General features: G+C 43.6%; 1 protein-coding gene across 5 annotated transcripts in view; it reads right to left on the minus strand.

Annotated features, from left to right (window-relative positions):
• PLCH2 (phospholipase C eta 2) overlaps window positions 1–22717 on the minus strand; it is a 67133-nt gene that overhangs the window by 20612 nt on the left and 23804 nt on the right. For all 5 annotated transcript variants that reach the window (XM_077190295.1, XM_077190291.1, XM_077190290.1 and 2 more), the window contains exons 2-8: window positions 10248–10394; window positions 9141–9384; window positions 8120–8249; window positions 6952–7122; window positions 5009–5102; window positions 1453–1656; window positions 270–390 (exon numbers count right to left, since the gene is read on the minus strand). In XM_077190295.1, the coding sequence (XP_077046410.1) occupies window positions 270–390; window positions 1453–1656; window positions 5009–5102; window positions 6952–7122; window positions 8120–8249; window positions 9141–9384; window positions 10248–10394 (1111 nt within the window). The remainder of the gene's footprint in view (window positions 1–269; window positions 391–1452; window positions 1657–5008; window positions 5103–6951; window positions 7123–8119; window positions 8250–9140; window positions 9385–10247; window positions 10395–22717) is intronic.

Below are 22717 nucleotides of genomic sequence, written 5' to 3' on the forward strand. Positions count from 1 at the left end.
AGCCCTTCACTAAAAACATTCACTGGCAAAACCTGTTGTTCCTCAGGTGTTGTACAAGCTCAATGAAGCCAGCTCCACACCTCTGTGCAGAATGTCCCCTACTCAGCTTTGCCTTGGTGTCTCTTTCTGAAGGATCTGAAGGATTTCCCCCAGAAAACAACTCCAAATTCTGTCTGGAATTCTGGAACAGGTCAGGGATGTACAAGGATGCCAGGGAACACTCCCATTCACAGCCCTGAGACCCAGAGGCTGGCAGGCTGGATACATACTCATTCTTGATGAAGGCATATTTGTTGATAGTTTCAATGACATCTTTGAAGAGGATTTTGGAAGTCAGAGTGTATCCATGGTGGACAATTGGTTCCCCGTCCGGCCCGTCCCAGCAGTCAACTGCAGGACAGAAACAGTGACACCATCAGAGCAGGAACAGCTGGGCCAGCCTCTGTGGGGGACAATAAAACCCTGCAATTCCCTTCAGCAGCCCAGCCAGCCATGTCCCCAAAGCAGGGCACAGGCTCATTCCCACCCTGCACTGCCTCCTCTCTGTGCTGAGCATCCTTCCCGGGAAGGAACTTCCTGAACTTGGCCTCGTGCTGGGACCAGCTGACTGTTCCCACTGTCTGAGAGAGCCCCAAGCAGAGAAACGCTTTTAAAAAGTGCTGAGGACTTTATGACAGGGAGAGAGGTGACAGAGCAGAGCATTGCTTTCATTGTGCTCCTGCTGAACCTGAAAAGGAAAGCAGAGACTCTCAGCCAGGCTGCTCACACCACAGGCCAAGCCAAGACCTGCCCATCCCTTGCCCAGCCTGGATTTTGCCTGACTTTGTCTATAATATTTGTCTATTATCATATTTCCATGGAATATTTTACTCCCCTGAAGCACCCAATGGCACATCCACAATCCAACCTAAAGCAAACCATATTTGCCTTCTGAAAAACTGTGCAAACACTTTGATGGTCAGAACATGAAAGATGAGGATGAAAGAGGCAATGTCTCAGAAAGGCAGCACAAGAAGGGATTGCACAAAAAGGTGCCCTGGTCACTGCAGACACTGTCACCATTCCACAGAATATCTCCCCGAGCAGAAATACCCACTTTCCTCTCAGGTGTGGCTGAACTCTGCCATATTTTCCAGTCTGGCTGTCACACACTTGGCTGGGCAGGACAAGCACCAGTGTGTTCTGCCCAACATCAGCATCCTCTCTACAACAGGAGTTTTACCATTTTTTTTTCCTCACTACCAACAACACCACTACTCAAATGTCCGTCTCAAGAAAATTTGCCCATTCTATCCCAACATTATTTTGTTCTTCTTTATGAAAGGAAAACATCATTTTCCTAGGATTTTTCCTCTCCCCAGCTACCATGCCTTCTGCAGAAGCCACAAATCTTTCTTCAGAGAGGAAAAACAGGACCACAGAGCCCACTGGCAGCTCCTTTTTGCTCTTTACCTTCCACACAGCGACAGCCAGACTGTAGCACCCATGCATACATGTCCACCCTGGACTGGGACATCAGCTGATCTCCCATGAGGTAGGTGTTGTGTGAAGAGGTAATGAAGTAGTGACTCAGAGGGTAGCTCATGTCCTGGTTCACTTGGTAATGCTCTGGGTTGAAGATGTCCCCCGATGGACTCCGCATGTAATTGGTGAAACCTGTCAATGAACAACACTTTAAATAATGTTTCATCAATGTTTCACAGTTTCATCCTTTTTGTTGCTGTAACATTCCTAAAACAAACTGAAAATGCATCCCTATATTCACCAGCACATTTAAGATAAAGAAACAGAACCACTACACCCAAACTGTCACCATGACCAAGTGCAATTATTGCTTTTCTCATTGCTTTGTACGTTTTCCTGCTCTGCCTTTCCTGACAAAAATGTGTCTATTTAATCCAAAACTTATAACTTGTGCCAAAAGATTCTGCTAGGACATTGGCTCACATGGCACATAAAAGCCTCCAGAGATCTGCAGTCATATCCTGGAGCTGCTCCTCAGTGAAATCTTGTAAGATCTACAGTATTGGGCTGTGTGGAGATAGTTTTTGATGGCCCAACAGGAGATACTCTCGATACTCCTCTCTTCTCTTTCAGTATTTTCCCCCAAAAAACCACCAGAATAATGACAGTACACATTGGCTTGTACAAGCTACACTCTCTAATTTGGAAATCACACCACAAACCTGCCTGTGGAGTGGGGAGCTCTGCAGTACTGCACTAATGTCACTTCAGAGACTAAAGTTCACTCCAGAATTGACACTGAAATATCAATTATCTGTGGGGCTTTCAGTGGTGCTACCAGAAGAATTTCTTTTCCAGAGCAGTGGGATGCTTGGAAATCCTGCAGGCATCATCACCCGGGCCCTCTGTGTATTGCAATCACTACTCTTGTTCAGAAGCAAGGTTTTAGCAAGTTATGATTTAATCTTTGTGTGAAATTGCTGCTCTCGGACCTCCAGCAGACATTTGTGCACATATCACAGCCACTTTCACAATTCAGACTGACACAAAACACTGTAACTTCCACTTCAGATCTCCCCCAAAGGTTTTTCTTTCACCACCAAGGAAAGACTCAGACTCCCATTCACACCCTGGCATCAGTGCTGATGCCTTTGGTCAGAGGGTTTCTGCTTCAAGACTTCCAATTCTCCTGACATTTCACTCATTCCATAAATGAATCAGTGCCCCTGTAAAAATCCTGCCAGACTTCCAAAGGTCTTAACACACTTCGACTGTGACAAGAGAAAATGTCGCCTTTATGATGGTCCTTCTAGGCTACACATTTGGTGTTGATGAAAGTTTTATTAAAGGAAAAGAGCCGATAAACAGAAACAGCAGCCAAAACATTTTGAACAACACACTGGGACACAGCGCCAGGGAATTCAACTCAGCCCAGCTGAATATTGAATCTCTTGGAGCACGCACCATGATCAATGAGCACATCAGTGATAGAGGCAGGGTGAAAACAAAAGATAAACCAAGGCAGAGCAGCCACTGTGGCGAATGGACAGAGCACAGGGTGTGTCAGCAAACACACAGCAAACCCACTGGTGGCAGGTAATCAGCTCTTCTGCAAACCAATCGGCTGCTGCGAGATCAATTCCACCCCGCACTGGCAGGGCAGCAGCTGCAGCAGCACCATTGTTTGCTTTGAGCTCTTGTTAAAATGTGATGGTTGCAGTGAGTTCACACTAACTGGATTTATCAGTCCTACAAGGAAGAAAGAGGAGTGGAGGAAGGTGCTGGTGGCAGTGAGTCCCACAGGACTGCAGTGGTCACCTTCAGGGGAGTTGGCACTCTGATCAGCAGACAAAGGTAAAGGCTTTCTTTAGAGACTGTGAATGAGCCCATTGTCACAGTCCAAGGTGCTCCATGACAAAAGCCAGCGCAGCTGAGGACAGGCACATGAATAAATAGGACAGGACAAAGAACAGTGAACTGTTATTTCACTCCTATTGAGGTGCAGCCAGGTGTGGGCAGGACGGTCCTGTCAGGGCTGTACCAGTCTGAGGAATGAGCAGGCAGCTTCAGCTTCCGTGGCTGCTGCATTTCAGTCCCCAGGGCAGCACTGGAGTTGTTTTCTGGGAGACAGGAGACATCTAAAGTCTCAACTCCTCACAGACAAGAGAGGAATAACTCCTCTGGATGTGTGTGCACACATGTTCATACATGATGTACATGCAGACACAGGTTTGGGGTTTTTAAGCAGCTCTTCAGCACCAGCCCAGCAGTGAGCCCCTGTCAGCTCCTCAGTCACCTCTGTTTTGTTCGGATGTTACCAGAAATGTCCTGCATTAATTAGGCTCTAGATTAGGTCTGTTCTGTTCTGCTGCACTTGGAGCAAGTTACTGGAGGGGTTAAGGTCACAAAGCTTTTTCCAGTTGTCTCCAAAGGACCTCACCTTCTGCTTCTCTCTGATCAGGAGCAGAATGTCACCATGCTGGACTCTCCCTTATCCTGACCCATAAATTCTCTAATGTTTTATCATCCATTCTGAGGCAAAGCAATTGTAAAGATTTTGTTGTTGTTGTTTTTGTTTTTCTCTATGGAAACTTACAATACTTTGAAAAGCCTACTCTTTACTTTTTTAGGTATGAGGAAAGCAAGATGATGAACTCGCTTATTCATTATTTATGTGACTGCAACTGTCTGTAAAGACCAGAAAATGAAAAGAATGTCATCTGCTCCCTCACTGGCATTAGCATAAGCTTTAAAATAAATTGAAAATTTAGTCTGGAAGTAGAACAGACCTTGACCCATCCTAAGCAACCACCTTACACACTGTACCAGAAACTACCCACTTCTTCCGGCAGGAAACCAAACAACTTCTGTTCTGCCACTTTTCAAGATGACAACACACCCACAGAAATGGACAAGGCTGATTTTTTAAACGTCCAAGAACTTTGGCACAGAACCTAATTCCTCAGGAAAGTGCTCCCTTCTTGGGGTCAATAAATCTGGCTGAAGATTTGCTGTTTAGGGGAAAGGACTTACAGCCAGCCCCCAGAATAACAGCTACCACCCTGGTGGTACAGCATGGGTATATTTAGAGAGAAGGCTTCAGCAGAAAAGGTCAGGAAGGCAGGACCAATTTCATCTATCATCCCACTCAGACATTTACTCTGGATCACATCACTCCTCTTATATTAAGACTTAATTTGATTTCCAAATTGATTTGATTTCCAAAAATACCTGCAGGAATGATGCAACTAAATTCAACTGTATTTTCCAAAAGCATAAATAGAGACACCTCCAGTTCCAGCTGACTTTCAATGACTGCTGCTTCATCCTGATATGTACCTTTCAAAAATCCTCCCAAGAGATCTGGTTTTTTTAGGTTCCTCAGTAAATGGTAGATATTTTTTAAAAAAGCAAAAGGACTGGAAACATACTTTATACAACATGACAAAATTCTACATCTCTATATTCTGCAAGCAGCAGCATTATTCTCCTGAGCCCTGAGCCAGTTCCCTTTTCCCCACAAAAGCTGCACCAGCCAGCTTACCATCAATTCCCAGGGCTCCCTCCTTCTTGTTCTCTGGGCACGGCTCAAACTTGCTGATGATTTCCAGGCAATGTTCTTTAGTCACATTTGTCATCTGGAAAAGCAGCAGAAATGGAGTGTTAACTATTAATCACAGCTTCTCTGAGCTCTCTCCATCTCCAGTCCAACAACTGGGCAGATTATCCACGGTGGGACTGAGGATTTCCAGTGCCCCAGAGGGATTCTCACTCCTGTCAATCAGTGTCAGGTCAGATCAGAAGGGGAGCTCTCTGTGAAAAGTTTCTGTGCTATTGGCAGCTGCCTGATGTGAGAGTTCTGCTTTGTAGGTCAGATCTGTTGTTAGGCACCACAGAGCGTCCAAACAGAACGAGCTTTGCCACAAACCAATGGGATCTCTTCTCTTGTAGGATTAGAGGATTAGTTTGCATTATCAAAGGGTTTTTTCCCTTTAAAATAAAACAAGAAAATGTCTCATCTTTATGCAGCAGACAGAAAAATCTGTTAGTAGCAGGGAAACAGAGAAACAGGACATAATGTTCTCAGGAAATCTGCTAACTTCAAGGTTGCTCTGCATTCTCAACTGAAAAAAAAAGAGTACAAAGGGAAATATTTGTCTGTAAATGTTGTCATTTATGAAACCAGGGTCATTAATGCTGAGCTGTAACTTTTTTTTACATAATGCAGTGTTTTAGTAACCTAATTTTAACACAATTAATACCCCTGCTATTAACTGTTGATCTATTCTTTATCCTGATATTATTTATTATTCTTTATTAATTATAATTCTTTATCTGATATTATTTAACATTCCTGTCCTGAATGGTCCAGCAAATCCTTTCTATTAGATGCTGTACATGAAAACACAGCCCTTGTCATCAGAGTGCAATAAAGTGACCATCAATTTGGCAACACAGAATCTTTGCCTGGGGGAAAATGAAACCACCAGCACATCTGCTACAAGATCAATGCCTTTTCTGGGGGTAAGTTAAACCTTAGAAATAAAAGTAAAAGAAGAAGACAAAATCCTCTAACTCTGGACTTGAACATCAATGATGCTAGGTTCAAAAGATGAAGCTCTGGAAGACCAGGTTGTCCTGGAATGGAGTAAAGATGTTTTCCCTGTCCATGTTGTATGAGAAAGGGTGGCAAGGGAGAGAATTCCCCCAGGCAGGATTTGGCCATGTCAGTAATTAGCTGAGTTGATTTCTGTCCTGTGGTGAGTGTTCATTTTCCCCTCACCATGTGGAAGATCAATTGACCAATGAAATGGAAACACACCCCACTTATCTAAGAAGATAACTGCCAGAGAGTTGGATTTTTTATTCATTCCTTTCATGGACAATGACTGAGAATCATGGACAGTTATGGCTTACAGGCATGAAGCTTCAGAGGAGACCATGACAGGAAAAGGACAAAGATAAGTTGAAGGACTTCTTCCTGAAGCACTGGACTTAAATCACTCTGAGAAAATTCCTTGGGTACTACAATGTGTTTCAAAAACTCTCCTATACATTAATCATCCTCTCAACTGCTCTTTGAAAGATAATCTTCCAGTTTACACACTGAGATAGTGTGACAAAGGAATTCAGAGTTTCATCATGGGCTGTGCACTAGGTCACAAGCAGAGCCAGGAACACCAGCTTTGCTCCGAGGTGCTGAATACTGGGAACAGACAGATGCTGATGGGATTGTTCAAGGGGAACACATGGAAAAAGAAAGCAATTCTAGAGATTATATTTAGGGCCTCACCAAAAGAGCCTACAGGGCAAAAAGGTAGTGAGAGCAAGAAGATTCAAGAAATACTCCTAGATGAAAATCAAGAGACATCTGTCTCTTTTTCACATGCACGGCATCGAAGTCCCCACCCCTTTTTAAAGGGAATTCATTCCCAGTGGCAAGCAGGAAGGCCTGCAGCTGGAATTCTGCTCCTGGCTTGGGCCTACCTTCTGCTCAGTCTCCAAGAAGCGTTTCAGGTCATCTGTGTCCAGGTAGTCCTTGTGGTTGCTGTAGGTGAGCATCAGCAGGTACAGATCGCGCCGCGTCGACATCATCTTGTAGAAAGCACAGAACTCCTCAAAGTCCAGCGTGCCCTGGTTGTCATCTGTGTCAGCCTCCTGCAGCACACAGCAACCAGACAGTCACAACCCAACTGCCTGCCCCAATTTTAGATAAACAAACCCCTGCATGAGAGGGAAGCACTGGAATCAAACGCAGGTTGAAGCTGCGTGATGTGGCTGCTAGAACTGACTGATCTATCAGCCTTGTCACAGGAATCCTCTGCACAGCTTTGAACCTCTCCCATGGACACATCCATGCCAAAAACAACTCTGAAGGTTTTAATTGTTCCACAGGGAACCCTGCTGAAGAATTTCTTCTGTCTATGGCAATTAAGTGAAGGCAAGTTCCCCTCCAACAACGTGTGTGTGTCTGGCAGAATTACCCACACACATCTTCAGAAGATCACTGGAGCCCAAGTCATCCTGAAATTAATTTTATATCCAGGATTTGAGAGGATATCTGTTAAATCCATGGCCATAAATTAATAAAATCTGGAAGAATACTAATTTTGCAAGTAAAGAAAAAAATCATCAGGGATTTCACATAAAGGCTTGCTGGTCCCTGCAGGGACTTTGTGATAACAAAAGCTACACATCTCCATTGTTGCTCATTAAATTGGGCCAAGGTCAGCAGAACACAATGTCAAACAAACAGCTCTCAGCAGTGCAAAAATCTGACAGATACAGAAGTTTGCATGCTGGGTATTTTATTAGTACCAGCTATCAGAGGATACTGGATACTTGATTTGATAATATTTTTAGAGAGAACATAACTGGAGGAGGAAACATGACTGGGTTTCTGACCTAAAAAGTATAGCAAAAGAGCAGTCTTGGAACGTTATGTAACACCAGAAGGTACCTGGTGTGTTGCCTTTTTCTGTGCATAACAATTTATCTGTGACGTTTTTCTGGAGCTCTTTCCAATTTACCAAATGGACTGTGTAGTATCTCTCAGTAGAGTGGAAACAAACCACCTGCTGAAGTATTTGCTATCTCTCCTACTGGATTTCGTGTTAAATCCTTGCTTTTTCAGGAAAAAAAAAAAAATTCTTACCTTAAACATTTGCTTGACTTTCTGTCGGGGTAGGTTCACATTCAGTTTGTGCATGAGCTGGAGCACTTCACTAATACTCAGACTGCCATCCCCATTTTTATCTGCCTCATCAAATGTCTGCTTCAACCACATTGAACAGGAGTTAAGGAACAGCACAGAATATTGAAGGATATTACTGAACATCATGCATATATTATTTTTTTCACATTAGGAAACACTGCAAATGAGACTGGGAATGAAAGGTCAAGCTAATATCTAACTCTCCTCATGTTACTTCAGTAACAGCTTCTAGACTTGCTGTGCTCAACGTGCCACATGTGCTCTGTGCCTATTTGACAATACAGAAGAAAAATTTCTGAGTGAATCTCAGTGTTACATTGTGATGGTGTTCACAGGGGTCTTAGGATGAGGGAAGAGACAAGGATCTGATTCTATGTTTCTTGATTTATTATTTTATGATAGATATTCTATTAAAACTATACTAAAAGAATAGAAGAAAGGATTTAATCAGAAGGCTAGCTAAGAATAGAATAAGAATGGAATGATAAAAAAGGCTTGTGTCTTGAACAGAGAGTCTGAGCCAGCTGGACTGTGATTGGCCATTAATTAGAAACAACCACATGAGACCAATCACAGATCCACCTGTTGCATTCCACAGCAGCAGATAACCATTGTCTACATTTTGTTCCTGAGGCCTCTCAGCTTCTCAGGAGAAAAAATCTTAATGAAAGGATTTTTCAGAAAATATCATGGCTACATTACATCACCAAATTAAATGGATGGTTTTACACTGGGAGTGAGACTGAAGAATGCACCTGTGTCTTTTTCAGTGCACTGCACTCAGTCATCTCCATCTCCAGGACAATCCTCTTTAGGATCTCTGTCTCTGGAAGCAGGGAAAACAGTTGGAACTCCTTTGAAGCTCTGAGCCTAGTGCTTACTTGTAGCAAAGCAAATACTGTAAGGAATCCTGATCTTCTCCCACTGCGGGGAAAGCTCCCAGGCAGCACAGGAAGGATATTGGTCTCTGGTCCTTTGGCGTTTGGAGAGGCTGTCCTCATCGCTGATGCCTGCCATCAGGTACTTCAGCCCTGTGATCCAGGTCCGTGCTTCCTCAGCACTGGAGGACACCAGGTCCAGGGACTCCATGTGGTCCCCGTAGTAGATGCTGAAGCAGCAGTTGGGGTCGAAGCTGCCGTCGGCGTAGCGCTGGAAGATCTCCGACTGCTTCCCCTCACACACCTCCTGGATGGAGTCGATGGAAACTGCAGGGACACAGCTGCAGCTCAGCAATGGCTGCGAGCAGGCCCAGACACAGCCCGGAGAGGGAGAGCCCAAACCTCACCCTGCACGGCCCCAGTTCACACAGGGGTTGCCTCCAACTCATTTACAGCACCCTACACCCCTGCAACCTGCATGGCCAACCACAGCACCTTCAACTTCATAAATTACCCATCATAAAATCATTTACTGCCCTTTAAAGTCAAGTACAATACTGTGGAATCCTTTGAACCCTTCAGGGAAATACCCAGGGCCTTGCCTTGGAAAAAGGTAAAGTTTTCCCCACCTAAGCTGAAAGAGAGGAGTTCCCCCATGGTGCTCTGCAGCACTATTGCCAATCTAATGCAGATTGCTTCCCCCATTGGCCAGTTGACCTTGCCCACCTCAATTATTCATCCCTCATTGCCCCTACAGGCTGCTGCCCTTTGCACAACCCCTGTTCCCTCAGACCACTGGCCACTGACCCCATACTTAAGTCTATACACAGCACATGCTTGTGTGTTTTGTCCCTGATTTCCCTTCAGCATGGTGGAGCAAACCTTCATTGGAATTTATCATACAAAAGGTCCTTCTGCCTCTCTTTGCTGAGCTCGCTGTGGTGAGTGTGCTGTGTGGACTTCACTGCTTTCCCTGAATTCTTACCCAAGATAGTGGATGGTGTTGCCTATTTCCCAATAAGCTTTTCCACAAGAGATGCTTATTGGGAAATAGGCAACACCATCCACCATCTAAACCCCACACTGCCACACACCACCTCTCATTGAGCCAGACCCTTCATTCTCCTTTGTTTACAAGAGCACAAGGCCCCAGGAGAGGTCAGAGGGGAGGTTCTGTGGCTGACACTCACTTTTGGCTTTCTCATTCTTCCGAGAGGGTCTCCAGCGAATGCAGGACCTGTGATCATCCAAGTAGTAGAAGCGGACCAGCCCCTTGGAGCCTCCTCGGAGTTTGATCATCTGGGTGCCCGCCTGCATGGAGCTCATACATCTTTCCACTGAGAGGGGAATAAAGAGAGAGCAGTGAGCCAGACCTTGCTCACTTGGAATTGCCTTTACGGGATGGAAACACATCAAGCAGCTGCCAAATGAACGGTTTCAGTCAAAGGAGGAGGGTTCCTGTAGTGTCTGGTGTAAGAGGTCAGGTGTTAAGATCAAAAAGTCAGAAAGATTCTTGGTGGCTGTGGACTTACCTGTAAATGTGAAAGTTTTCATTCCCATATTGATTTCTAAGAAGTGATCATATGTTGGGATCAGCACAAGGTATGCGGCTTTCTCAAGACCATCTCAAATCTGAGCTCCAACAACATGTAAACCTTGTGCTGGACACAGGGTGAAATTTCACCTGGAAACTGGAATCCTTGGCCAGCAAGGTCCCACTGCTTCTATGGATTAAGTCACTGATCCTATGGATTTGCTTAGCAAGAACCTCACAAACTTTTCATCTCCCAAATCCCCCAAACCCACATTTTCCTAGCAGGAAGCCTCTCACCTGTGCTGTACTTTGGGCCTCAGGACCTGTTCCACTCCTGAGCGTTTGGCAGAATCGCAGACAGTGCAGCCTGAAAAGCCACGAGTGTTGGGAGAAGCTCCCTCCAAGGGTCTGCTCTGCCCCTGCAGGGATCCTGCCCTTTCCTGGGGAGCTGCTGCCAAACCAGGGCTCTGGCACTGGCAGCCCCTGGGAGCCAGGTTGGGGCTTTCTGAAATCCAGCTGCTGCAAGGACTGAGCTCAACAACTTCAATCCAACTGTGAGTGGCTGGCTCTGTCCCAGGAATAAATGCAGACTCACATTTTCTGCCAAGTCTCCCATTTATTTCCCCTGATGACAGAGCAGAGCCTGTGACCTGATTTTCCTCTGACTTTCTGCCTGATCCGTTTAAGTAAAATTAAAACTATTACTGTGTTCAACATTCTTTTTTTTTTTTTTTCAGCCCTAGAGATGAGAAGTGAAAATTACTGCTGAGATTCTGGATTGAAGAATGAAAATTAATACATGCAATACACATTCTAGTTCAGAAATAAATGCAAGGAGATTCTGAGGTCAGCTTTCTTTTATCAATCTTCTGCCATCAAGATTAAAGATGAAACAGTGTCCAGATGAACACACTGATTCCATGTGTTCCAAAATGCATCAACACCAACACAACAACTTGGGTGATTCAAGTCCACCTCTCAGGCAAAAGCAAAAGCAAGGTAAGTAAAAAGAAATGGGAAAAAGCTTTGATGTCCCTGTGCTTTAGAGCTCATGTTCAGATAAAGTCAATTAATTCACTCTGGAAAAGGTTCAGCAAAATAGACTCATTTGAAAGCAGACCTCCACGGTACAAGAAAATTTTAATTTGAAGGCACAATTCTGTAGAGTTCATTGTCCATGTTAATAAAATATTCATGGAGAGAAGGTGTGGAATTGAGAGCAAGATAATCCCTGGTGTAACATTTTACTTCTTAAAGCTGGACCCTTGTCTTCAGGCACAGATACCTTTAGAGAAAATCAATATTCAGCAGGTATCACCATAAAGGCAAGAGCTGTGCCAGAAACATCCACTGCAACATCAGATCCAAAGTCAGCCCAACCCTCTCCCAGACACTCAATCTTTTCAAAATCTGCTTTCATTCTCATTCAGAAGAAGAGAAATATTTCTCAGATTTACTGAAATCATAATTATGGGAAGCTTGAACTGATTTTCATTTCACAAGGCTCATAGGGTTTTTGAAAAAAGATTCAGTCAAAATAGCTAATAAAAGAATTTCTCTGAACATTAATCACACACACTTCAAAATCACATTAAATTTCCAACTTCCTCTTTGGGAATTATAGCAGTAAATAATCTTATTGGAAGAAACCAGAAGAGTAGCAATGGGAAAAGTATCCAAGATCACACCTGTTACAAAGCAGGAGATAATGAAGAAGTACCAAAATAAAACCATACTTTCTGCAACACCCATTTACTTTGCTTTTGCATGAAGCAGGAACACGTTCTCTGCTGTTAAAATTTTAATAACCATCCTTAGATTGCTTTTTCCATGCTGCTGTTTATTTTGTTGGAGGATTTCTCCCCCAAAGCCACCCTGAGCACCTCACTGCAGCTGCCTGCTGCAGTTCCAGCTCCTCTGCACTGAGCTTGGGTGATCCATACCAGCCCCAATATTTCAGTGTTGCCATCTTTTTGGGGCTGGTGACACAGGAGGGCACAAGAAATCCTCCCCTTCCTGTGGGAGGGCAGATTTTGTGGATCCTGGCAATGCAGGGGGAAGGAAAACCCCAAAGGGAATGCAGAGGTGTTTGCTGGGGGCACCAGGCAAGGGCCAGGACATGGAGCAGGGACATTTCCCCACCTGTCCCTTCTGGGGACTGAAAGTTTGGAGCACTACAGAGACTGGAAGAAAGAAAAAAATAAAAAGGAAAAAGAAATCCTAGTGGTACTTATATCAAACAGAAAATGATATGGTTTTTTCCCTGAAGTCTTTCACAGCATGTAAGTGAAAAGGGCACACTGCTGAGAAGCAGAACTGTTTCTCCTTGCCATTGTTCACATTCCTTCTTTAAGGATTCATTCCTATCCTTCAGATAAAAATCCCCCAGTCTTGCAATGAATCAGGTTTTTGAAGAAATGGCTCTTAACTATCTTCAATTAAGGCTGAATTACAGCTTTTCTGTTTTTCACTTCATTAGTTCCTTTTCTTTTTTTTTTCAGAATTCAGCTTATGTTCAGCTCTCTTCTGATCTAATGAGTTGCCTCAATTTGCATCTGAACAAAAAAATTGTGGAGAGAAGATGGATCTCTGTATACTGCAGCACAGAGCACTGTCAGAGCAAAGCAGAGCAGGGAATAGAAACATGGAACACCCAGTTCCACACGGGACTGATGCAGCAAAAAGACTCCCAGTGATTTCTCATGCTTCTTAATAACATTTATATTTACTATACAAAGTGTTAAAGCAACAATAAATAGCAAAACCAAACAAACCACAAACCCTACAATTTGTCCTGAAACAAGGGGGGAAAAGGAGACTGATATAATTCCTATTGTTAGAAAGATGTTCTAGTGTCTGCAAATTAATTATTTATGGTTCAGTAGCATTATTGTCTTTTAGGAGTCTCTGAGTTTGATATAAATATGTGAAGGAGTGGGAGTATTTTAGCATGTGGGGATGAAAAGAAGTCAGGAGATTGAGTCATTGAGTATTTTTGTACACGGACCAGCTTTGTCAGAAGACTCCCATCCCTGGGCTCGAGGCAGCCCCAGGCTGTGTCACACACACCTTTGCCCCTGGCAGGCTTAGGGACAGAGAGCATCAAAGCCCTCTGCCCCAAGAACAGACCCTGGAGGGATGAATCCTAATTGTGTGCCTCACACCAAACCCCTCCTAAACAACATCAGGAGAGGAGAGCAGGTTCCAGCAGCTCATTTCTCTCCAGAAGATGTTTGTGAGCCCAGAGAAACCCCCCAGTACATGTGCACCAGGAGGGCAAGAAAATATCCCCTTAAAATATCACCAAACCAAAACAGCTTTCCCACACACAAACAGAGGACTCCCACACTTGTCACACATTCAGCACTGCCAATCCATTGAAGACATAATGACTGCCCCGTTTTTTTACAGTCTCACTGGAAATGGTTTCACAGCTATAAGTGGCTCATCAATATGTAAACCAAAGAGCTGGCTGGCTCCAACTATTCCTGCCAGGAATATCGCTTTCTTTCTAGACAGGAGGCATAAAATCTTTTTAAAAATCAATATAATGATATAAAATATGCAATGTATCCAAGGACACAACATATCCAGCAGAGTGTGTTGGGAATTCTGTCCAGAAGATATTTTGCCAATCCTGCCTAAGAACTGGCTGTGGTGCTCCTGGCCCAGGTACACCAGACTCACTCACATCGCTCCATTGGATCCAGTTAAAAACCAGATCACACCCAAGCTCATTAATCTTCATTTGTTTCATTCTGCATCCCTCCAGCCTAATGAACTGGTGCCTCTCACCTTTTAAACCAACCATTTTATCCCTAGCACAGCTTTGTCCCCCTTGTTGGCTCAAGCTTCACTGAAGTTCAGGACTTCTACTGTTCTGCTCATTGGCCAAAACGAATCTGGAAGTGTCTTTGGAAAAGAACATTTCTCTACAATACTGCCAGCAATGGCTGGGACAGTGTTTACAGGGTACAAGAGATGATGGAAGACTGAACCCATCCTTAAAGCACACCATCCCTAATAAATGAGGTGTTAATGGGAGAAGAGATGTTCTTAATCCTGTGGAAATTAGGGGCTTGATTTGAGGTCAGGCTGTCAGCTCTCCATCCCTCCAGCAGCCACCAGCACCCAGGGAAATGCAGAAGCAGAGTAGGATGGTGTTTCTCCTCTGCAAAAATTCCCAGTGCTTGCTGAGCTATCTATGTGTCCAACTTTCTTGCTAAAAAAAAATCTTTGATCGATGAAGCTGACAGAAAAACAGGACAGAAAAGTGCTCAGGGAATGGGTGGTTCTGGTCAGGCTGCAGGTTTCCTCACTGGCCATGCAGAAGTGGCCCAAGAAGATTGTTATTAAAGTGCTTTTACTAGAACAGCTGTTTTCTCTGGCCATCTCTAATCAGGTTTGCTGGGTTTATTAGCAATTTAAAGGAAAGGCTGCTGTGAGTACCCGAAGGGGATCCTTCTCACAGAGCCAGTGAAGCTTGAGAGTTTTGTGTATCTGAATTCAGAAAACAGCCTCTAAACAGTCCAGTCACCTGGTGTAGATCAAGACAGCAGAGATACTTCCAAATGCTCATTTTTAAAACCCCAAGCTACAAATAAAGAGTTAAGAGTTGTACAGTACTGGCAGATAGCAAAACTGTTGTGCTGTGGATAAGGAGAAGAAGACAGAGTCTATGCAACAGAATATTTAAAAGGGCCAGCAAATTTCAAAATGTACAATTTTGCTGTAGCTTGTCCTGGAGAACATAAATCAATCATGAAATTATAAGTGGGGGCTTGCTGAAGACAAAAAGAGCTGCACTAACATCAGACCAGGGCTGCCTCCTCCTTCCTTCTTTTCTGCTCCCCACGCTGCTGCTACACAAAGGTGCCACTAACTAAGATTGCTGCATGAAAGATTTAAAGGTGTCACCATTTCATTGAATGCAGGGGTTCAGCATCTTACCAAAGTGGCCAATTTTCCATCTCGGAGAGGCGACGATGCTGCCACCAACCCAGAAAAAGTCTTCAGCCAGACGAGCCACTGAGAACTTGTTTTGAAGCAAGGGAGATTTTGAGATATCCATATCTGAGCTGGACTGGAAACAAGCACTGATGGCCTTAGGAGGTATCAAAATTTTATAGTACACATTCTCCATGTAGCAGAATAAAAATGTTATCAGAAAAATAGAAAACAGCCATTGATTTCCAAAACCCAGTGGTATTTTTCAGGTATTTTTCAGGTTGTTTCAGAACAGTTTCTCAGGTAATTTAGGTCTCTTTCACAGTCCAGATTTGCAACATTAAAATCCCATAAAATCCTTTTTATTGTGATGTACCTGTGACTACTTTGAAGAATTGGGTGGGCTTCAGTTCAAGATTTTAAAGAAGACATGTGATGGAGCATGAGGCAATTTGGCATGTAGATGAAACCATTTCTGGACAGCAAGGCCTCCTGATGATATCCTTTTCCTCCTGCTGATTTTCTTTTTCCTTTGGTACTTTCCCAACTGCTTGGCATCATCAAGACATTACAGCAATTTATTGTTGTTGGCTCCTCCACCACTTCCTCCTCCTGACAGTGATTCCCACAAGGAGAAAACCCTTTGGTCACAAACAGATTTGCAGGTTCCACTCTTTCTGGGGCTCTACCTGCTCTTCAAAGCCAACCAACAACATCCCCTGCAGTAAATAATGCACAGTTAACAGCACAATCCATTCCCCTCTCTGCCCTCCTGAGCCACCCTTGCCTTTCACTGTGGATCTGCCCAGGTGCATAAGCTCTTCAGTCTCTTTCCAGGGCTGGAAAAAAAAAGAATAATCACATTTTCTTCTCATACAGCTCCTCAAAATATCATTGTACCAATCTTCTTCTCTTGTCTGAAGTTTCTCCTCACTATTTTAATGGGCATTTCTGATAAAAGAAAGAACATTTCTCTCTAGGCAGCAAAAACTAGATACGATGGAAACACAGCAACACATGTTTGCTTCAAATCCTAAATCCATCACAGGCACTAATCCTAAGCTGTGCTCCTGCCCTATCCAGTCAAGGGATTTAGGTGACACGTTACAACTGAAAAAAAAAAAAGGTTTCAAATAAGTGCATTCTTCTGCTTCTCTTCTTCATCTTCACCTTCTTCTCCTCCTCTTCCTTCTCCTTCTTTCCATCTCACACCCTATTTAGGGATGCCTTTGCAGGCTGACACAGCCACAGAAGATCTTGCTCAGGGCACAGCCAGGCAGCTCCTGTGCCCAGAGCTGCTGTAACAGAACCAGGAGCACTGAGGGGGCTCCAGGACTGACAGATAAAAGCAGGTGAGGATGAATTTTTAAAAAGCACTAAGTCACTACTTCATTCCATTTGAAATGCGCCCATTGAACTCCAAATACAGAAATCTGTCCCGTAGGTTATCACTTAAGCTACATTAAGTTTTAAGTACAATAGACAATCTCTCTTGCCATCTGTGATCTGTACAAGGAGCCTCATATGCTTCTACCCTGATGAGCTAAACACAAATTGCCCATTTAAAAACACATTCATTAAGTGCTTCCTACTCTTCCTTTCACAGTTTGAAAAAAGCTTTGGAGTAGTTAATTCTGGAGATGATTCACTCTCAATTACAAGTTGTTTATTTCACCACCAATGCCCAGAGTTCTTATACTGGGCTTGACTCAGAGTTTAACCACAGATTAATTCCAAACCAGAACCAAACTGGGTCTGCACCACGGGAAGCAGTGATGCCATGTACACTCTTGCCACTATTTATTTAAACATTTCAACCGCAGCCTTCCAGCCTCCTAAGGCATCTTTCAAGAGCAATTTCGTGAGATGACTGCAAACTGTCATCAGGGAAAGAGCAACTTCTCCTGGAAAATGCTCAGAAGGATATATGCATCCCACAGAAAACTCTGCCCTGAAGGGAAGAACAAAGGAAACTTTGTTCTAAAGATCCTCATCCTTCCTTCACGTGAAGCCAGGATGAGAGCTGGGACCTGGGAGTTTCATTGTCTTCTCTATCATCTGCTTCTCTGAATTCCTCAAATAAATCCATAAACACCTTTGTGCAATGCCCATGCTTTAGAAGCACCACCTTAAATGGTGAGAATGTCACTGCTGTACCTCAAAGGGAAGGAGAGAGAACTTAGAGGCTCTCAATTACGAGGAAGCAGAGTTAAGGCAAATTTCTGCATAAACCAAAAGTATTGCAGCTGTTTAGCTCCTTTTTTCCCCTCTTGCAGTACTAATCAGGTTTCCTTGCAGTTCTCCAGGCTGTGCATGCAACAAAATCAGTGACTGCCATAGAATGCTAAAGGTGCTCTCTTCAAAATTCAAATATCAGTTCTGCCAGGACATCATAGACTCTGCATTCACCATTTATGTGTTATCAACCTGGTGACAAGGGGAAGGGAGGAGAAGAGGGAAATGGAACTCCCATTGCAGCATTGCTCAAGATATTGGTTTCATGGTTCATAATTAGAATTCTGCAAATGCGGGGCTTCAAATATGGATTTGGTTTTATTTGAGTAGAGAGAAATGCCAATGATTTATAGCACTGGAAAAGAACTATTACAATATTCAAGTTAAAGTTAGATTTTTAATCCTAAGAGCACACAGAGAAGGTTAATTTAAATTATTTCAGTTCACTATCCATACACCCCTTCAGGCCTCCTAAGGAAATCCTCATTTCCTTAGGAGGAAAGGAAAAACAGAGAAAAATAAAATCTTTTAGAAGGCTCCTCCATTTATTATGCTGGATACTGGATAACAGTGTGGAAAAGCAGCAGAGAATAACAAAGGGTTAAATTGGACACAATCCCTCTCCCAACTCTTAAGCACACTGAGCTGAGGACTTAGGATCTAAGCCTGCTGAAATGGGTTTCTATTCTTGCCTCTCTTGACATCCTCAGAGCAATCTTGCTCACCTGACCCAACAGGGAGATTAAAGACTTCTTTCCACAGCACTTCAGGAACTTATTATTGTCTGAGTGTAACAAAGGCTCTTCATGCCATGAAATAGATTTTAAAACCAACATTGTCTGAGTCTCCAGGCTAAAAATGGAACTCAGAGCACTTGAACAATGCTGGAATGTCAAAGTCTTGCTTTGAGGAAGTCACTTGGAGAGTGCCAGAGGAGCCAGACTCCATCCCCCAGAAAGAACATCTTGAGGAAGACACAGGAGCACAACACACATATGGTTTGGAAGATGGAGAAAAGGGAACAGGATGGAGATCCTCCTGAGACAAATGGGTTTATCAAAAATGCAGGGATTCATTTGACTGCTGAGGGATGGAAAAAGTGTGAACAGTTATGTAATACAAAAGGAACCAGCTGCAGACCTCAAAGTAGAAAAACCAAAACTAGAAAGTTCGATATCCTGACTGCCAAAGACATGAAATGTTACAGAGCTGGCAATGTGTTTGACCTGCAAATCCACCAGGATCAGAGCTGTGCCTTCCCAGCCCTGCACTCCCTTTACCTTTGCATGGACACACTACAGACCCAGTTCACCAGATTAACAAACTGACCTCGTCACAGGAGGCTGATTCTGAAACACTGAGCTGCTCATGGGCAGCTTTAGTGATACACACAAGAACTTTAATGCAGCTGCTCCCATTTCCCACTTCCCACCCAGGGAAATCTCGCTCCTAACGGCTGTGGAATCACAAGAAAATTATTAACAACAAGACAGTCATAAAATACAAGGAGGAAACAGAAGATATCAGTGCCTTCTGGCACACCTCTCTCTCACTTACTTTTGCCCTTCCTGTTGCACTTTCACCAGTCAAAATACCCTATAAAAATTGCAGAAACTCCATTTACAGCTACATCTTAGCTACCCCAGCCCAAGATCTTCATAGGAGTTAGCCAGCCTGTTACCACCTTGTGAAGCACTAAATGCAAAGATGTTTGTGAAATACCAAAAGCAAAAACATCTCATTGAAGTGCACATCACTAAATACAAGTCAGGAATACTCTCAGTTATGGTAAAGGTTCAAAATTCCACATACATGGGCACAAACACAAGCAGCAGGAGATGACTGGACTTGATGAACCAAAGGTGAATGATGCCCATTCACTACTTTTAAACATGTGATTTATGTTTGTTCCCTTTCCCCCAGAAATGCTGCTTCCAAGAGGGCTAAAGCAGCATGAACTGAGCAGCCAGACCAGCCAGCTCAGCTGCAGCTTTTCTTCTCTCTGCTGGAGTCATTTGCCTTTGTGTTTCCAATGCACTCTGCTTTTTCACAGCTGTGTCTGCATGCAACAGCTGCCCACTGCTTTTACTGTGGGCTCTTCCCAAAAAGAGGAATTTGGGGAGCAGATGCTGATGGAAAAAAAGACATTCACAGTTCCATTTTCTACTTTTGTCTTTTCAACTAAAAACTTCTGTATTAGTTCTATCAAGAATTTAATAAATCTTCTGTATTAGTTCTATCAAGAATTGACTAAATCAATCACTTTCAGATGGTTTTGGCTCAGAAAGGCCAGAGCACCTGCTCTGGGGCCACAACCTTATCCCAACTGTGCATAAGCTGCCTTTTCCCTAATTCTAGCCCAGTTCCACCCTCTGCCATGGGCACAGGCAGAGCCTGCCCGACCATCTGGACAGCACCTCTAAGCACAGTAATCCCCCCTCGAGATTAACACTGCACATCTTGCCCAGATCAAGTGGAATTCAGGTTATTCCATGGCCCCTGTGCCTCACCCACCAGGCCTCCATGTGTAACATTTGTGCACTGGCTCTGAGAATTTTCAGCAAGTTGTTAACTTGTCTGAAATCCACCTGTCCTCAGCATCCATCCACTGGCAATTCCACTGGGAGAGGCTGTAACATCACATTTTCCTGGTGCTCCTTTCCCTGCTGGAATTCACAGTGGGCAAACCCCGGAACAGACGCTTTAGGCAACCACAACCATGAGCTCTCCAAAACTGTTTGGAAAGTCCCATTATAAAAATGAACCAGTTGTGAAATCCCTTAAATGACTTCGTTCACTTGAAGGAGTGTTTGTGGAATGGGGACCCATTAGCAACAACAGCACTAATTTAATGACAATTACTCTGCCTCCTGCCATGATGTTTAGTTCTCTTGGGCTCATCTGGAAAAAAATGATGCAATTATTTTAATTAAGTGAGAACAGTGATTTGAGCTGCTGAAGTCTTTTCCTTGCAAAGCTGTGACAAACAAATTTTGTCAGTTGTAGAAAAATGCCAGCATAAAATGAAGATTTTAAGACTATAAATGGCGCTCTAAGGTCACCTTGTCTCCAACCACCAACTCATATAAGAAAATGTCCCTACACACTTAATTGAAGTAAGATCATAAACCCTTTACATTTAAAGGTCTTTCAGTGCTTGACCATCTGTTCAGGGCCATGGGGCACAAACACAGAGAGGGAGATTAAGGCAGGTTGGGACAAAAGCAATCCACCAATATGATTACTCCTTCTAGGAAAACCCCACTAAGAACTCAAGAATCCAAGGAAAAATGGGCACAGGAATGCAAGACAGGTTGAAAGACCTAATACTGAAATTCATCACCAAAAAGTGATTTTAACTCAGAAATTTTACTTCTGTATTTAGGATGAATTTTAATGTATTCTATCTGTATAAATGGAGAACTGTTCCAGACCTTCCTTTTGAGCCATGTACATTTTGAAATATGTGACAGACTCCCTATTTCTTCAAATATAGACCAGTTTCATGAAAGATGGGGGAAAAAAGGAGCTGCAATGGCTCTAGGAATAACTCAGTCTCTGTCTTCATTCAGCTTTTCTCAGCTTCTGCGACATCCAAGAGACAGCCTTATGAGGCTGTTCTTTAAATCTCCCTTAACTTATCAAAAACTTATCACTCAACAGAACCCAGCATCTGTAAATCTCAGAAACCAATGGCAGGTCCTTCTGGAAGCTTGAAAGATGACCATGATTGTGGTTTCCTTTGAGCAGGAACCACCTGCTGCTATCCCAGAGGGGAAAATCACCAGCAGAAAACAGCACAGAGCGCAGGGTGCTGAGCTGGAGCCCACAGCAAGCTCAGGGGCTGCAGCCTCCCAGCTGATTGCCCAATTTCATCTGGTCCTGGATTCAGTAGGGCTCAGGTAAATGTACAGGGAGTAAAGTAATTGCTCCTGAGCCCTTACAGGAAATCTGTTTCTATCTTTTGCTATGGCCTCCAATATCCACCTCAGCTCGAAACAAAGCATCCTGACAGATTCATTTCTCCCCAGGGCTTAGAGCCAGAAGATAAGCAGGCATTTGAAGGCTGATGCAAGTGTCAGCTCGCTGGCTGAACTGGAGAAATGGGCTTTCAGGAAAATATTTTACAGAGAGCCACATTTAACAGCAGTTCTGGACTTTGTTCAGTACTGGCAGGTCCACATTCACTCCATGGCAGATCACATCATGCCAGAAAATTTAGGTGCTCTCTGCCACATAATGTCTTTAGACCTACAGAGGCCAATATTGATTATCCAGCAGAGGCCAATATTCATCATCCCTCTGCAATTCCCTGAAGATGGAAAGCTTTCCCATTTAGCTGGACTGGATTCACATTCCCCCCCAAAATGATTGTCAGGGACAGAAGGGATATGAATCAGCAATCTGCACGTATGCTACCAGTTAATTTGAAGTTGTGCACTTAGCATTAACATGACATTTTCTTTGCAATGTTTCCCTAATTTTTTTTTTAAATCTAGTTGAAAATGAGGCATCTGGAAACCATCTCTACTTGAGGGTTAGACCAGCAGAAACAACATCTTCAGTGAAAGGCAAAATCAGGAGCAGTGATGCTGGAGAACCAGAGAACACCTGAATGTTGATCTACCCCAGTGAGAGACATTGTGCAAATGCTGTTCCTGGGGGTCTGTAGCAGTTTGGAGGCTGAAATTCTGCAGCCACATCCCACGAGCTGTTCCACTGGAAGATGTTTGCCAGCTGCCACATTTTTTGAAGGATTTCCCCAGACAAGATGCTTCTCTTAGGACATGGCCCATTCTCCTCCCAATTGCACTGACAGTATCAGCTGTTTCTTTACTGATAGCTGAGCATTTCAGAATTACTGGGAACAAGGAATATTTTGGATCTTCATCAGTGACTCCTCAGCCTCTAGTCAGCCAGAACCCCTTAAAAAAAGGAGTGGCA

Source organism: Agelaius phoeniceus, chromosome 24, assembly GCF_051311805.1.
Source record: "Agelaius phoeniceus isolate bAgePho1 chromosome 24, bAgePho1.hap1, whole genome shotgun sequence".
In the NCBI taxonomy this organism is placed as follows: domain Eukaryota; kingdom Metazoa; phylum Chordata; class Aves; order Passeriformes; family Icteridae; genus Agelaius; species Agelaius phoeniceus.